The following is a 17,882-nucleotide window of genomic DNA, read 5'->3' as shown; positions in this document are numbered from 1 at the left end:
TACAGGGGAATTTATAATAATAAAAAGAAATATTAAGTAAAATCAGCAGTTTTTGGTGATGGATTAAACTCTCCCAAAGGAGGAGTGAAGGAGAGGGAAGAGTTGGATTACTCTCAGGTTTCTAGCTTGGATGACTGTGTAGACCTGTGGTACTGTCCATGAATTAAATACTACAGGAGATGAGCAGATGAGGGTGAGGAGAGAGGTTTGTCAATTAAAGATGCTTGCAGATTAACCAGGAAGAGATGTTAAGTGGGTAAGGAAGCATTCACATCTCATCTTCCAGAAAGTACAGGGCTGGAGGTGGAGACTTGGGAGCCACCAGCATAGACAGGGCTGTGATAAGCAGTATTTACGCCCTGCCCACATATGCTGGGGTCAGTTTTGTACACCAGCTTCTGGGGGGGCTCTCGGTGACTCTTTGTGAGATGGTGGCTTCAGGATGTCTGTGTCCATTTTGCCTGCAAACACAGAGTTGGAAGCACCTGGGAAGTTATATCTGTCTAAACAATGACATTAAAACCAATGATGTCACTTTGATGACTAAGGTGTGCCTGATCACGGTCTTTTCAGTCACCTCATATGCATATGAAGGATGGACAGAAAAAGAACTGATGCCTTTGAACTGTGGTGTTGGTAGAGCATACTGAATATACCATGCACTGCCAGATAACGGATGAATTAGTCTCAGAAGAAATACAACCAGAAGTGAGGTGGGTGAGGGGAGCTCCCTGGGGAATGCCAACTCTGAAGAGGCAGGTCGATAAAGAGAAAACTGAAAAGAAGAAGGAGGAGGGATAGCAGATAAGTACAAGTAGAGCCAGAAGACGGCCTTGCCATAAAAGGCAAGCCATACAAGTTTTTAGAAAGGAAGAGTTATCAATCGTGTCAAATGAAGCAGAGGAGTTCAATTAAGATGTGAACAGAAAACCTGTTCATGGAATCTAGCGATCATAAGGGCACAGTGACCTTAGGGAAAAACAGACTAGTGAGAGCAGAAAGCAGATTCCAGATGGCCAAGGAGTTAAGGAGAGTTGTAAGAATGTGTTTTAATGAAAAGGGGAAAGAAGGTTAGAAAAGAATCAGAGAGGGATGTAGAGTTCACAGGAGAGATTAGTAAGGATGGGAGAAAAGTTCCCTATTTATCAATTAAGGGGAAGGAGCCAGAAGAGGGAGAGAGGGGTTAACTGTACAGGACAAAGAGGGTGATGACAGAGCAGCGTTCAAGCAGAGGCCCTTTTGGGGCCTGCCCTCCAAAGCAAATGAAACAAAGCTTTTTCTCTTTAATCACCAGACTAATCCTTAAAATTAGTTGAAGCCCATAGGCTTTAAATTTAAAACAAAGATGGTACAAATCAATAAAAATGAAGCAAATTCAATTCAAATAAAAATTCTCTATTTGAAATATAAGGACGTGATTGGCTTCCATCAAGATAATTAAAAAGGACTGCCTGCCTTTCTCAATAAGCAACAAGACTCCACTCAATTAGCCCCATAAAAGAGAGGGTTCCATAGTGCTCCTCTGGCAAATTCAAGTTCATTCTAATCTGAGTGACTATTGTTACACCTGCATGAACCCTGAGAGGACCACTGACTCTCCCAGATGAGATAGAGCAGACTCTGGTCTGTAGATCCTCCTCCCTTAATGCAAGGATCCTCCCTCCTCTTCTTCCTTACCAGCTGTTGTTGTTATTGTTGTTATGTGCCGTCGAGTCGGCCCCGACTCACAGCGACCCCTCCTTGGGTTTCCGAGGCATTATCACTACGGAAGTAGGATTGCCCAACCTTCCTTCCGAGGAGTGGCTGGTGGGTTTGAACCGCCAGCCTTCTGGTTAGCAGGCAAGTGTCTTAGCCACTATGCTACCAGAGCTCCTCCCTTACCAGCAGGGGGGTTTAAAGCTCTTACTTATTTTACTCAGATCCTATAAATTCTATGATCTATGTCAAGACACATTCATTTGTAGTTCCATCTCTGGAACTAGATTGTGGATTATTATTGTTATTGTTTGTTAGTTGCTGTTGAGTCAGCTTCAACTCATAGTGATGCCAAGAACAAAATGCTGCCTGGTCTTTCACCATCTTCACAATCATTGGTATGCTCCAGTCCATTGTTGGAGCTCCTGTGTATTTCGACTGCCTTCCAATCTAGGGAGTTCATCTTCTGGCACCGTATTGGACTATATTCTGCTGTGATTCATCGGGTTTTCATTGGCTCATTTGGGATCACCTTTTTACTAGGCTGTTTTAGTCTGGAAGGTTTGCTGAAAGCTGTCCACTGCAAGTGACTCTGCTGGTATTTGAAATGCTTGTAGCATAGCTTCAAGCAAGCAAGCCACCATAGTACAACAAACTGACAGACAAGTGGTAGAGATGTGGATGGAGATACATTTATAGAATCAAAGAAAGAACATGGCTGGTGGCTATTTTCCCAGTAGGGTAGGAGGCAAGGGAAGGAAGGGAGAATTCAGAAAGGTTTGGAATAAACACTGAAGTCAATGAGAGAAGGGGCTGACCAAGGAAGAAAGAAAGGATTTTTGAGTGGTCCCTTAGGATTTGAGACTGAAGTAAGGACTTGTGGGCACTTTCAACCATCAGGCAGTGGAGCAGCAGAGGCCAACTGAATCTCTGGGCTGGAGGTGAGCCTGTGACATTACAAGGGATTCTCAAAGGAAGTGAGCTTCTTCAAGAGGCAGGCTTTTGTAGCTGCAAATGAATGTGTTCCCATACATGGGTGTGAAGAAATGGCTATATTATTCAGGGATCAGATGTGGAATTTTTGAGAAAAATGTCAGAGGCAAAAAGTTCATCTATCATAAAGAGAGTTTCCACATACGCTTTTAATGAAAAAAAAAGTCTTCATATTTTAAATGGAAGGTAGTGCTTTAGCATCATGCAAGCTCATAGAACATTCATGGCATACACATTTTATTTTGACTATGGACAGAGTTACAGGTTTGGCTTCTCCTTCTGATTATTATGCAATGTCTTTGTTACCAATGAGTGATGAATTCATGGGGAAGGCAGGGAAAGAGGTCCACATTTATCTAGAATCGTATCAGCTGTGGAGGCAGCAACTAAGAGAAAGAGCCCTTGTCAGCCTCTGCTTGTCAGCACCTCTTTAGCATAATGTATTTTAACATTTTTTCTCGGCATGAGCTTGACTTTAACAATGAATCCAGAAAAAGGGGAAGAGATAATAAATCACAAACAATAAAAACCAATGGAGATTTCTCCTGACCTCGCTGCTGTAGGTCTTCAATCCTGTGGGACCTGTCAGACTGTGCTAACTGACAGCACTTAGAGAGAAGATGCTGGAACTGAGCTGCACCCTCGAGACATAGGAGGCATAGGAGCCTTTCAGAAGCCCCAATATCTTCTTTGGCAAAACCCATGACTGCTGCACTGGTCCAGGAGGGAGCTTTTAGGCAAGCACGCATGACAAGAGAGTGAGGAACAGTGGTAGCCAGGCAAGACACAGTGGAACAGCAATAAAATCAGGCTTGCCTAGTGGACAGTTCTATCCAGGGCTGGTGGAGAGGCGAGGGAGAGCAGGATAGATACAGTCACTGGTGCCTTGTCAATGGGAAAGGCATCTTTAATAATTAACAAATGAGAAAAGGCTTGGAGGCAGCAATGTGATCCTTAACAATCTAACAATGAGCAAATTGCTACGTCTCAGAAGCCTGCAGCCCCATCACAAGATGTTTAGCCAGGGAAGGCAGAGAAGGACCAGAACATGTTGTTGATGTTGTTGTTGTTAGGTGCCATCGAGTTGGCTCCAACTCATAGCAACCCCATGCACAAGAGAACGGAACACTGCCTGGTCCTGTGCCATCCATATAATCCCTGCTATACCTGAGCCTATTGTTGCAGCAATTGTGTCAATTCATCTCATTGAGAGCTTTCCCCTTTTTTGCTGACCCTCCTCTTTATGAAGCATGACATCCTTCTCCAGGGAATGGTCCCTTCTCACAACATGACCAAAGTAGGTGAGATGAAGTCTAGCCATTCTCGCTTCCAAGAAGCATTCCATCTGTACTTCTAGGACAGATTTGTTTATTCTCCTGATAGTCCATGATACTTTCAGTATTCTTTGACAACACCACAACTCAAAAGCATCAATTCTTCTTTGGTCTTCTTTACTCATTGCCAGTTTTCACATGCATTTGAGGCGACTGAAAATACCATGGCATGGGATAGGTGCAATTCAGTGTTCAAAAAGACATCTTAAAGGGGTCTTTTGCAGCAGATTTGCCCATTGCAATATGATATCTGATTTCTTCACTACTGCTTCCATTGGTGTTGATTGTGGATCCAAGTAATATGAAATCTTTGACAACTTCAATCTTTTCTCCACTTATTGTGATGCTGCTTATTGTTCCAGTTGGGAAGATTTTCATTTTCTTTGTGTCGAAGTTTAATCCATTCTGCAAACTATAGTCTTTAGCCTTCATCAGTAAGGACTTCAAGTCATCTTTACTTCTAGCAAGCAAGGTTGTGGGGAACCAAATAAAAGTTACAACAAAGCCAATCCAAGACAGATTTGATGAGGTCCATGATTCAACACTGGAATGTAGGGGAGCATAAATGGAAAACAGTTCTTATAAATCACTGAAATTAGTTAGTCAGAGACCAACAAAATAGTAGTTTTTCTCTTCTCACGTTGTGGATAATCCAGTATTAATTAGCACAACATGGAGTTCTCTTTATTCCCAATATATTTTTAAATAATCAGACACAAGATGTCATGTATTAAAAGACAAAGGTGCTTGGTCCAGGGATACATTTTTTAAAAAAATAATAATTTAAACAATTTTCATTGTGGTGAAATATATGGCACAAAATATTTCAACCATTTTCACATGTACAATTCAGTGACGTGAACTACATTCACCATGCTGTTCAACCATCACCACTATCTGTTTCCAAACGTTTTCAACAAACATTTAACAAAAACTCTGTATCACTTGAGCAATCGCCCTCCCATTTCCCTCTCCCGCTCCCACTTGTCCCAAGTAACCACTAATGAACTTTTGTCTCTATACATTTGCATGTCCTGGATATTTCATAAGATAATTGGTATCATGAAGTATTTGTCCAATTGTGGCTAACATTTCATTCAATACAATGTTTAAAGGTTGATCTAGCATTTATCAGAACTTCATTTTTCTATATGACTGGATAATAGTCCATTGTATGGACATATCATATTTCACCAGTTCCTCTGTTAGTGAACATTTAGCTTACTTCCACTTCTTGGCTATTGTGAATAGTGCTGTAAAGAAACATAGGTGTAGAAGTATCTATTTATGTTCCTGCCTTCAATTCTTTTGGTTATACACCTAGGAACTGCTGGGTCATAAGGCAGTTCTATATTTAACTTTTTGAGGTACTGCCAAACTAATTTACATAGTGGTTACACCATTTTACAATCTCACCAGCAATGGATGAGGTTTCCAATTTCTCAACATCCTCACCAAGATTTACTATTTATTGTCCAAGGATACTTTCTTACACTGACCTTCATGTCCTTCTAGAGTTTAAGGTACCTGGAGTTTAGTTGTTGTTTTTTAAATGCAACTAAATACTATTTTGAGATTCTTGAAGGCAGGAATATGGTGTAGGGGTAAGAGAATAGTTTAAATCTCTGGGTTTAAACTCTTGCTCTGGTCTTTATCAGCTGTATTATGTTAAACATGGTGTTTAACCTTTCTTAAACACCATGTTCCTTGAGTCCTCCAAGTGAAGATGTTAAATTAGCCAAGAAGAGAGGTGAGGAAGCACGGACCAACAAGGTAGAGGAGAACTAAGAATCCAAGCAAAAAGAAGATTTTTAGGAAGAGGCTGTGATCAATCATGTGGAAAGCTGCTGCAAAGATAAGTAAGACTAAGTTTCCGCTACCTCGGTCAACATGGAAACACCTATCAAGACACAAACCAAGATTTTGACATTGTTCTTGGTCCATCATTTCAAGACCAAGCAGTAGCTTAGGGGGAAGAAAATCGCCACTCTGAGCACTTTAAGAGACATCATTTTAAGAGACTTCTTTACCAAGGTCTTTTTTTGCATATTAAAACAAATTTAAAAAAAAAAAAAATCTAAGAACAAATTTTTATCACTCTTGCTCTTTTTGTGAAGGTTAAAGTTATGTGACAGCTTGGCTGGGCCATGATTCTCTGGTTTGGCAGTTATGATGTAGTGTGTCAGTTATATAATGAGGTAGTCACACGCCATGATGAGATCTGCTCTGAGCAGCCATCAGTTTAAAAGGGCATTGCTTTGGGGCTGTGGCCTGCATTGAATATATATGGACATTCTGGCAAAGCTCTCTACATTTTGCTTAATCTGGATCCTTCACCGCTCTTATCCATCTGATGTCTGGTTCTTGGAACTTGAACCAGTGCCTCTCCACATTGCCTGCTGATCTTCAGATCCACTAGCCTCTGCAACCTGATAGCCAGCAGCCTGCTATCTGACCTGCTGATCTTGGGTTTGTCAATCCCTTCAGCTACATGAGTCAGGAGAAACCTCCAGCCTGAAATCTGACCCACAGACTTGGGACCTCCTAGCCTCTACAACCTTGTGAGCCATTTCCTGGAGATAAATCTCTCTATGGTGGTTCAAACCCACCAGCCACTCCTCAGAAGGAAGGTTGGGCAACTACTTCCGTAGGGATATCACCTTGGAAACCCAAGGAGGGGTCGCTATGAGTTGGGTCTGACTTGGCGGCACATAGCAACAACAATGTATACATATATAAGCTTTACTGGATTTGCTTCTCTAGAGAACCTAGCCTAAGACACTTTTCCTTTTACTTTCAATAATTTCCAGGCTCTCTCCGTGCATTTAAGGGAGAACTTTAGGTAACGAGAGTAAACAAATCCAAGACTACATATATAATTCAGTGTGGGTTCTGAATCATTTCCTCCTTATTATAAGTGCCCCTGATAGCCGTATTTTCCACATTGCCGGAGAACAAGTTTTTCAAAAGTCATTGAGTCATTGTATGGTTAGCCTAAATTTAGGGAAACACAATTTCTGAATACTGAGACAAAGAAAAACAAATGCCAAAGTAAGCCTTCTAGCAAAGAGTCTAAAAATACTATATCCTTTCTCCCTGCTTCACACACAAAGGAAAAGATCTTGGCTGTCAGAAGCTGGGTTGATCACACTTTCATAGAGGCTAGAGATAAGGCTCTCCTCACATGTCCACTGACTTTCCAAATCACACACTGACTTTCCCAAGTTCCTTTGCTGATTCTTCATCTTCTTCCCAACCTTTCCTTTTGCTTTCCTCTCTCCTTCGTGATTTTAATGTGCTCATCATTTCATAATATTTATAGGGTCTCCATTGGGTACTCTGACTTGTTTACACATTAGAAACACATTACATCAACTAATGTTAATTACAGTGCTCTCCACCATCACCCCAAAGGAGCTATGGTCATATAGAACCAGAGACACCAAAGGGAGTTAGAGACTTGGAGAATGTCAATAACTGCTTAGTTGGGAAAATGACTCTTTGCGAGGTAAAGGTATTTGCACAGTTATACGGCTCGTACATAAACATGGTCCTGTGTCACTCATCTTAAAACAAATGTCTTCTGACCCTAATCTCCCTCTGCTACCTCCCTATTACCGCTTCCCTTCCTAGCAAAATTCTCTTACAAAATCTGTACTCATTGTATCTACTTCCTGACATCCCATTCACTCTTCCATCTTCTTTGGTCTGGCTTCCTTCTCTACCACTCCTAAGTAGATGCATGGCTGTTAAAGTCATCAACATCTTTCATGTGGTCTGAGCCAAAGGTAGCTTTCCTGACTTCACTTGACACCACCTCTCAGCAGCATCCAACAGAGTTGGCCACTCTAACCTTTTTGACTCACTTCTCTTTCATGGTTTCCATGACTCTCAGTGTCTTGGCTTTCAAATCATGCACTGACTTTTCCAGGCTCCTTTGTGGGTTGCTCATCTTTCTTCCAACCCCCCTTTTTGCTTTCTTCTCTCCCTGGTGATTTCAATGTACTCATAATTTAATAATATTTATAGGCTGAATGTTCCAACCTCTCCATTAGGTTCCTGACTTGTAGATCCTACAGAGTCTTCAGTATTGCGTATCTATCTGGCATCTCACTGTCACTTATCTATCAGTCAGTTTGTCTTACTGTGGTAGCTTGCATGTTGCTATAATGCTGGAAGCTATGCAATGGTATTTCAAATACCAGCAGGGTCACTCATGGTAGACAGTTTTCAGCAGAGTTTCCAGACTAAGACAGAATAGAAAGAAAAGACTGGTGATCTACTTCTGAAAACTGGCCAATTAAAACCCTGTGGATCACAACCCAAAATTATTTGATACAGTGCTGGAAGATGGGCACTTGGGTTGGAAGGCATTGTGAAGATGGTGCAGGATGGTAGCATTATTTCTTCATTCATGGGATTGTCATGAGTCAGAGTTGACTCACGAGCAATGACCAACAACATCTGGCAGCTCAAACTTAACTCTTGCAAAACTGAAATCTTTAATTTTCCCTCCAGAATCTGCTTGTCCTACAGTCTTTACTAACCAATAAATAGCATTACCATTTACCTTGTCACTCAAGTAAAAACCTAAATATTCTCTGGATATTCTCATTTTCCTCTTCTCTACATTCAAAAGCCTGCCAATTCTACCATTAAAATATGTTTCAAATTGGTCTTGCTTCTTGCTTGTTGCTGCCCCACTGGGCCCTCTTGTAGGGACTCCTACAACATCCTAACTCTTCTTCTTGTTCCTTTCTGTTGCCTACACTCCATTTCCCAGAGCAGCCAGAACAGCACTGCAAGAACAAATCACCATTCTTCCTGCTGAAGGCCCTGTGACTGCTTCTGTCTCACTTAGAATAAAGCTTACCTGACCTGGCTCCTGCCTGTCTCTCACTGCCTACTTCCTTCTACCCTCTAGTCACACTGTCTTCTTTTCTCTTCCTAAAGCATGTCAAGCCCTTTCCTATCTCAGGCCTTGGTGCTCCTCCCTCTTCCAAGCGCCTTCCTAGCTTCTCACCTCCTTGGAGAAGCATTCCCAACCCCTCACTGTGATAGATCCCTCAGTAATCTCATGAATCACAGTGCATTCCCTCACAGTTTTCTTCCCTGTCTGTAAATAGCTACATATGCAGCAGTGTTCCCCACTAAGTAGAAGCTCCTTGAGAGCAGAGACCTTGTCCTCATCATCCCTCTGTGCAGTGGTCCTGTATAGCACCAAACTGAAGCCCAGTAAACATTTGCTGAGGGAATAAGAGCATGAATAGTAGGGCTGGGCTGGGAATGCAGGGCTCCTGGCCGCAGGCCCACTGCTTCCCACCACCCTAGCCGATGCTCTCCTAAACAATGGATGAGTCAGCCTGGATGGCCGGTTTCCGTGCAAACTCTTCGTGGGAAGAGTGGAGCTCTCACACCCGCATCCTGCAGTGGTGCACAGAGCCAATATAGCCATCCTCCCTGAGGTCAGGCTAGGCTAGGGTGGGTTCCCACCAGGAATTTGCCTGGGGGTGCAACAAAACCATTCAAGGCAAGCTTCTGCCAGGAAGGTAAATGGGCCTTTAGGGTTGCCATCTAAAGTGGGGAGAGGAGAAAGAGAAATCCCTGGATGGCCCACCCTTCACACCTATCTGATTGCTGGTCATTACAGTTGACTCTTGTCAAGACAGGGCAGGAAGCATGGCTTCTGTTGTCATAGCAACCTCAATGCACCTGGGGCCTAGGAATAAGATAAATAACTCTTTAGAGTAGTGAAGGATGAGGTGGTGGTGGTCTGGTGGCAGAATTCTCTCCTTCCATTCAGGAGACCCGAGTCTGATGCCCAGAAAATGTACCTCATATGTAGCCACCACCCATCTGTCAGTGGAGGCTTGCATGTCACTATGATGGGAAGCAGGTTTCGTTTCAGCAGTTTACAGACCCTAACAGACTAGGAAGAAAGGCCTGGTGATCTACTTCCAAAAATCACCCACTGAAAACCTTATGGATCACAACTGTCTGATGTGCAACCAAAGGACTGGCATAGGACCAGGTAGTTGCATCCTGATGGACTAACTCAATGGCAGCTGATGATAACAGAGTGGGGGAGACAATGATAAAAGCAGAGAGTGACAAAAATGGCAAGAAGTAATTCTCAAAGTGCTGTAAGGCACAATCTAAAAAAGGAAAACAATTTCAGGAGCTGGGAGTAGAATCCTCCTACAGACCAGGAGGAGCAGGAGTTGCTTCCTGCTGATACACATCCTAAACAAAAGGCCCCATTGACACAAACATCTGTTACTACTAAACACTTAGGAATCAAGATTTTCCCACAGAGTTTGGTTTAAAGGGTTACCGTCTGCCAGGCTACCAAACCCCAACCTTTTTACATGTTTTCATCCATCAGGTAAAGTGACTATTAGAGCCTCAAACAAAGAACTGAGTCTAGGAAATGGCTTCATGCTCTTCCCTGCCTCCCACCACAACCCCCAGCCCAAATAGAGGCACAGGGAAAATGTCAGAAGGCAAATCCAAACCCACACCCTGGTAGACTCAAAACCTAACAATCATACCTCTGCAGGATGAATATAGCCTGGTTTAATTTACAAAGGCAACTCAGCCAGTTTAATCAGATGACCTGTATGACTCTTGTAGGGAAGAAGAGGGAGAGCGGGAGGGAGGAGGGGAAGGCTGCACAGTAATAATGATGCTTTACCTTAGAACTTGCATCTCTTCGGCCGAGTTCCGTACCTCATCCTGGAGGCGGCGCCAGCGCAGGCAGGCCCGCAGCTCTTGCTGCTCCTGGGCCTCTCGGGGGGCCAGCTGCTCAGCCACAGACAAACATGCAAACACACATGCACAGAACACAGTCATTGTTGCTTCCGTGGGCTGGGCAAGAACTGCCCTATGCAATGGGCTGCTTTGTTTCAAAGGTGGGGGTGACTTTATCAACATCCCCCATGAAGAAAGTCAAGGGGCCCAGGAGTCTCTGGTTTCACCAATGAAGAACTAGCCACACACTCTAAGACTGGTGAACAGCATAGGGTCGGCCAGTAGAGGGGGGACCCATGGTCCTGGGGCCCTCCCCTGCACACACACCTGGACTGGGAACTAACTTCCCCAAGGGGCCATTTCTACTTTGATTCCATCCAGCCCTTCCCTGCTTTGTTTTTCTGACCAGGGTGGGGAAGGTCCCCCCCCCCCTTTTCATTTCCCTCCCATTTTTTCCAGCCCTCAGTTTTGTTAAGGACTGTTTACAGTGGGGCCTGCTAATGAAACCCAGATGATTCTGTTGCATATAACCAGAAATAGTTTACTGCCTGTTCTCATTTGGGGGAGGGACAAGTCACCGAGGTGCCATAGCATTAGGATCAGCTGCTATCACTCTGAGATAGTCACTAGGCCACACAGCTATAATCTCCATGAGAGAGGGCAGCAGAGTATCCACTGGTGAGGAAAAATATCTAGTACATATAAACTTTCTTTTCTCACAGATTCTCTGGTGGTGTAGTGCCTAAGGCATTTTACTGCTAACCAGAAGGCTGGCGGTTCAAATCCACCAGCCACTCCTTGGAAGGAAGGTTGGGCAATCTACTTCTGTAGCGACACCGTCTCAGAAACCCAAGGAGAGGATGCTATGAGTCGGATCCGACTCGACGGCAGTAAGTTTGATTTGTTTTTTGTTGAATAATTCATTCAGACGCCCTGGTGACACAGTGGTTAAAACACACAGCAGCTAACCAAAAGATTGGTGGTTCAAATCCACTCCATGGAAGAAAGAGGAGACAATATGCTTCCATGAAGATTTACAGCCTTGGATGGAGCAGTTCTATTGTCTCCTGTAGGGTTGCTATGAGTCAGAATTGACTCAGCGGCAGTGGGTTGGGTTTGGTTTGGGGTAATAATTCATTCAGTTCACTTTGGTGGTGCAAACAGTTAACACACTGCTAACTAAAAGGTTGGTAGTTTGAGTCTACCAACTCAGAAGAAAGGCCTGGTGATCTACTTCCAAAGTATCAGCCACTGAAAACCCTATGGAGCACAGTTCTACCCTGACACACATGGGGTGGCCGTGAGTCAGAGTCAACTTGAGGGCAATTGGTACTGGTAGTAATTCTTTCAACAGATATTTACAGAGTCTCTGATAGGACCTGGGGGTGTTATGGTGACGAAGACCGAGCCTCTATCAAGCAGTCCCAAAGGGAGACAGGTTGAGGAAGCCCTGAGATGCCTTCCACACCTGGAGTGGTCAGGAAGCTTTTTTTGAGGAGGAGGTGGGGCCTGAGCTGTCTACAGGGCAAGTGACCTAAACCAGAAAGGAGGCAGTTCACGAAGAGATAAGGTATGAGCAAGGCACTCAGGGCCTGGAAAAGGGCATGATGTGTTTAGTAACAGCAGGAAATGGGGTCAGGCTGGAGTAGGTACCATCAGGGAGGGAGGCAGAGGGGCTGAGAAGCCAGCAGAGGCCAGATAACAGGCAGACACTGTGTGCCCTGAGAATGAGTTTAGACTTCCTCCAGGTTGTTGAGTTGCATGCTGGCTTCCATCTCCTTGTTCAGTGATATCACATTCCCCACCCTTCACTGTGTTGTCTCGTGCTCAGTGCTGCACCGATGCCTGGGCAGTGAAGGGACCTAAGGACCTTACCACCAACATGCCCTCAAGTCTCTTCACTGACAGAGCCCACACTGGCCAGCAGGGTCGAATAAGGTGGCCCAGCCTTCCCTGCCCCTCTCCTGCTTAAGAGTCTGGTGTGGGCACTGGTCAGAGACAGCACCAGCTCAGTAGCACTCATCAAGGAAGGGGTCAGAGCAACAGATGCATTTTTGGAAATGTTTCCAAACTTTGTGCTGGAGTCTAGAATGTCCTCTTTCCCTCAGAGGCATTTGTGTTTTCACATGCTGGAGAGTTACCGCATGCACTTTGAAGGATGAGGAGGTGGGCCATCTTTATGCCAGGTTAACAGAGCAGGAAGGATAAAGAAACCTCAAAGAAAGAACTGCTATGTTCTGCCCATGGCAGAACTCCTCCTCCTTCTGGACCTCCTTTGCCACTTTTGAACTTGCACAGTATTTGGTGCTCAACTCTCTTTGTTGATTGCTTTTCTTCTTTCCTCTGTATGCTTTTCTTATTCTTGCAGATGATGACCTGTTTCATCCTTTTGTTCCCTGCAGATCAGCACAGAATAGACTCCCAGAAGGTTGTGAGATGCAGTCAGGTCAGTTTCTCATGCACCTATCAGTGGAGGGGGCAGTGAGTGGAGGGTCCCAAGCAAAGAGATGAAGAAGGAAAGTAGAAGAGGATATGTAATAATATGCCTGTCCTTTATACAGGACAAAAAGGAGCTCGATATCATTATCAGATGCCTGAAATATACTGGAAATTGCAAGATTAGAACAAATCCAATTGTCTCAAAATGGGAACACCTCCAAGAAAGGGATAGTGAGAAATGCATATTTACATTAAACCTTTACTAAATGCCAACTCTGTGCAAGATGGTGGTAAATACCAAGAGGAGGAGAACAGGAAAGGAAAACCAGTACTTTTTGCCCACCCTCCATTTGTCAGACATGGTGCTAAGCTCACTCACATATCCCTCTCATGCTGCAAGGTTAAGCATCTTTATACCCATCCTACAAAGAGGTAACTGAGGTTCGGGGAAATGATATTACCTACCTCTCCTCACAAAGCTGGGGAACAGCAGAGCTAGCTCTACAGAAAAGGTGTGAAGGAGGTCAGAGGATGAGTAACACACAGCTCTACCCTGAAAAAGGTCACAGTCTAGAGGTGAGGCTCAGAAAACCACAGAGTGGAAGGAGGTAGGAACAAAATGAGACAAAAGAGATAACCACCAAATCTCGTGAAAGTTCAAAGCTTTTGGAGAGAAGTGTTAAATTGTGAGTGTGGTGATCAGTCTGGGCTATGCAGAGAAGATGACACTGAGCTGGTTAATTAAAAATAAATAGGCTTTTGACAGAAGGAATTTGAACTAAATCAAATGGATATGTATAAAAATGTGAATTCTGAAAAATGCCAAATACTTCAATGTGTAAGGGGTGGTTACAGGAAAAAGAAGCAACCAAGATATTAAGAACTAGAAAATAAGCAGAAAGCAGTTTAGTTGCAGAATCTTAACTAGAACTGGTGACCAGTTCTTTAAAGTAGATGTTAGAAAATGGGAGCATGTTGACCAAGTCAGGCCTCTGGATGTGTTTAGTTTTCATACTGTTTTTTAAATTAGTATATTTTACATAAACATTCTGATTGAAGACTTTCCTTAAAAACCAGAAGCCTAGGCTATATCAAGTCTTCTCTTCAACAGGACTTTATAGTAGCAGCCGAGTAGCAGCTGCCAGTTTGTCACAGTCCTCACCATTCCCTAATCTCCAATACTGCTTCATTCTCCATTCATCCCTAGCAGACATGGGAAATTATGACCACTGTATTAATTTTAATCTGATTATTTAAAAACAAAAACATGGTCATCCTGTGGAAAGCAGTACGGTGATTCCTTAAAAATGTGGAATTAGAAATACCATTTGACCCAGCAATCCCATTACTAGGTATATATCCTAAAGAAGTGAGAGCCAGGACAAAAACAGATATATGCACACCCATGTTCATCTCAGCACTATTTACAATAGCCAAAAGATGGAAACAACCTAGGTGCCCATCAACAGAATGCATAAACAAACTGTAGTACATACATACAATGGAATACTATGCAACACTAAAGAATAAGTAGAATCTGCAAAACACTGCATACCGTGGATGAACTTGGAGGACATTATGCTGAGTGAAATAAGTCAATCACAGAAGGACAAATATTGTATTGATTCATTATTGTATAAAGTCATGGAAAGGTTTATATATGGAAGGAAACTTTCTTTGTTGTATTCCAGAGGTGGGAGGGGAGCAGAGGGAACACTGCAATAATAATAATAATAATAATAATAAATTAAAAAAAAAAGGAAGGACAAAACAAAACAAAATACGGTCACCATCACTGTGACCACAAGCACAAAGGAGGGCCTGAGTGTGCCATAGCCTGACCTCTTATTTAAATCTCTGCTCAAATGCCCTCTTATCAGAATGCCTTCCCTAATTATCTCTCAAATAGCACTCCCCCCTCATTCTCTATGGACTTCATTTTTCTCCACAGTCCTCATCACCACCTGATATGTTACAGAGACATTTGTTTACTTCTCCATTCTTTTTCCTATCTCTAGGTTGTGAACCCCACAGGGACCGGAGACTTTCCTCTGGCATTCAGAACAACAAACTCAACACCTACCAACCAGTTGCTGTCAAGTAGACTCCTAGTCATGGTGACCCTGTATGTGTGTCAGAGTAGAACTGCATTCTATAGGGTTTTCAATGGCTGGTAGTTTGAAAGTAGATCACCAAGCATTTCTTCCAAGGCACCGCCAGGTAGACTTGAACCCAACCTTAATGGCCTAGCACGTTAACCATTTACATTACCCAGGGATTCCTAACTCAGTACGTATCTGTTGAATGAACAAATGAGTAGGAATAGAATTGATGAAGTAATGAAATGCTTTGGGTCACGTTAAACTTACCTGCTGTGCTTTTGCCCAAAATACATCTTCCAAGTGAGTAGCAAATCCTTCGCTCAGCCATTCTTCCGTCCAGTCGCAAGCCCCAATGGCTAGGCCAAACCAGGCGTGAGCAATCTCATGGCAAAGGCGGGTCCCACAAAGGTGGCTTCCAGTCAAGGTGCTCTGAGAGAGAAAGATGAGGTGTGGGCTGTGGATAATGGGGGACAAAACACATGGAGTCTTGTTAGAGCCTGCCCTCATGGCTGTCCCAGTGGGCGGCTTTCTTAGCCAGGCAAGCCTGTTATTATCATGCGCATGTTAGATCTTGACCGACAGGCTTGCAGCTTAGCAGCTTTGAGAAATAAAATAAAGTGGCAGTTTATGTTTCTGGCAGAGGGTCAGGTGGCTCTTTCTGCCAAGCAGTTGTCCCCGTCATCAAATGGCTATTACCTGTAATAAGTAACCTGCCCGAAGTTTTACACTGAAAAAATTACAAGGCCCATGGAAGCATTTACTCTGAAACCTAGACTATAAAGGAAGGGCAGGTGTGAGAAGGAGAAGCCCAGGCTGTCAGGGGAGTGATCAAAGAAGACCCTTCAGCCAAATATCCGAGCAGCTTACAAACAAATGGAGAAGTCATGCAGAAGGACAGGAAACTCCAAGAAGAATGGAAGCAAAAATTTTCCATTTCGCACTGGGGTTGGCCACTGAGTCACCAACAAATGCCAGGGATGGGTGAGGTTTCCAAGAGAACCAGATAAAAGCTGAGTCTCCCTAGGGCAAAGATATTCAATGGTATCATCTCTTACCTGTAGGCACTTCTAAATTCACAGACATAACAAAATTATGCTGAGAGAGAGCATGAGAGCGAGAAGGTTGGGAATTAACCCACCCAGGTGTGCAAACGGCCCCAGGGCTAGTACCAGCCTGGGAGATTTATCTAATCTCATTTTCAATACCTTGTTTTAAAATTCCAAATACCATGATTAGAATTGCAGAGATGAAATATGAGGAAGGGAGGTTGAAGAAAGAAGAGGCAAAACAGAATACCTCCCATGCTTCCACTTTCAGCATTCACCATTTATCCAGGACTTGTTTACAGTCTTCCTAAGGAAGAATGTGCTCTGAAAAAAAAAAAAAAAAAAAAAAAACACCTCTCCTCCATTATTTGAACAAAACACTTGTAAAATCTTCCAAATCAAGAAACCATATACACTGGCTCCTTCCTTCAAAATGGCCTTCCTCATGTCGTATCCACACAAGCCAATCCCACTTGCAGATTTTTCTTTCGGCCCCAATGCCACCATTTGAGAAAACTCCACCTACATTTCCCTTTCACAACATCACCCATTTAGCTCAGATAGTTCCACTGAAATGTGGGCGTTGTGTTGCCGGAATTGACAGCCTTCATGTGAAATAATAACAGGGCAGGCACACAAATGAAAAGCAGTGCTTGGGAGCTCAGAAATCCCAGAAAGTAAAGGTGAAGTTGGAGCATTTAGGGTAGACCCTGGGTTGGTGCAAATTGTTAAGATGCTTGGCTGTTAACCAAAGGGTTGGAGGTTTGAGTTTACCTAGGGCACCTCAGAAGAAAGACCTGATGATCTACTTCTGAAAAATCAGCCACTGAAAACTCCATGGGGTACAATTCTACTCTAATACATGTGAGGTTGCCTCAGCGGCAACTGGTGTGGTATTTTGTGTGTGCATGCATGTGAGGGGAAGGGGGATTTATGACAGAAGGATTCAATGCAACAACTGTCAATGTTGTTATTGTTGTATGTCACTGAATCAATCCCAACTCATAGTGACCTTATATGACAGAGTAGAACTGCCCCATAGGGTTTCCTAGGCTGTAATCTCTATGGGCATAGGTCTCCAGATCTTTTCTCCTGGGGAGTCACTACAGGGTTTGAATCACTGACCTTCTTTGCTTAGCAGCCAAGCGCTTAAACCGCTGCACTACCAGGACTCCTTCTGCCAGCATTAGTTCAGAGCATTAACCAAACATTAAAAAGAAAAAACAAACAAAACAACAAAATGAGAAGGAAGGAAACAGAGGCACAGGTGCTAAGCTCCTCTTCCTGAGAAAGGCGCCCCTGTTGAGAAGACAAACGGGTGCGGTGCAGCGTGGCATTTTCAAGTCCCCGACCCCTTGCTCTGGCATGTGCGGTGCTACAAAGAAAAGCCACAGAAATGCACCAAGTAAATAACATTCCAGACATACTGCTGGCAGCGGTACACCCTTTTGGCTAAAACAAAACAGAAGTAACTTCAGGCCTTATAAACAGACTCAAAGACAAGGCTGTACTGGAAGAGTCTC

General features: G+C 43.5%; 1 protein-coding gene across 1 annotated transcript in view; it reads right to left on the bottom strand.

Annotated features, from left to right (window-relative positions):
• AOPEP (aminopeptidase O (putative)) overlaps positions 1 to 17,882 on the bottom strand; it is a 540,041-nt gene that overhangs the window by 245,219 nt on the left and 276,940 nt on the right. The window contains exons 5-6 of the mRNA XM_007939143.2: positions 15,581 to 15,767; positions 10,717 to 10,823 (exon numbers count right to left, since the gene is read on the bottom strand). Of these exons, the coding sequence (XP_007937334.1) occupies positions 10,717 to 10,823; positions 15,581 to 15,767 (294 nt within the window). The remainder of the gene's footprint in view (positions 1 to 10,716; positions 10,824 to 15,580; positions 15,768 to 17,882) is intronic.

This window comes from Orycteropus afer, unplaced genomic scaffold, assembly GCF_000298275.1.
Source record: "Orycteropus afer afer isolate SDZICR_OR568_19922 unplaced genomic scaffold, OryAfe1.0 scaffold00005, whole genome shotgun sequence".
NCBI lineage: Eukaryota > Metazoa > Chordata > Mammalia > Tubulidentata > Orycteropodidae > Orycteropus > Orycteropus afer.
The sequence above is the reverse complement of the archived record's forward strand: the minus strand, read 5'-3'. Positions and strand labels throughout refer to the sequence as shown.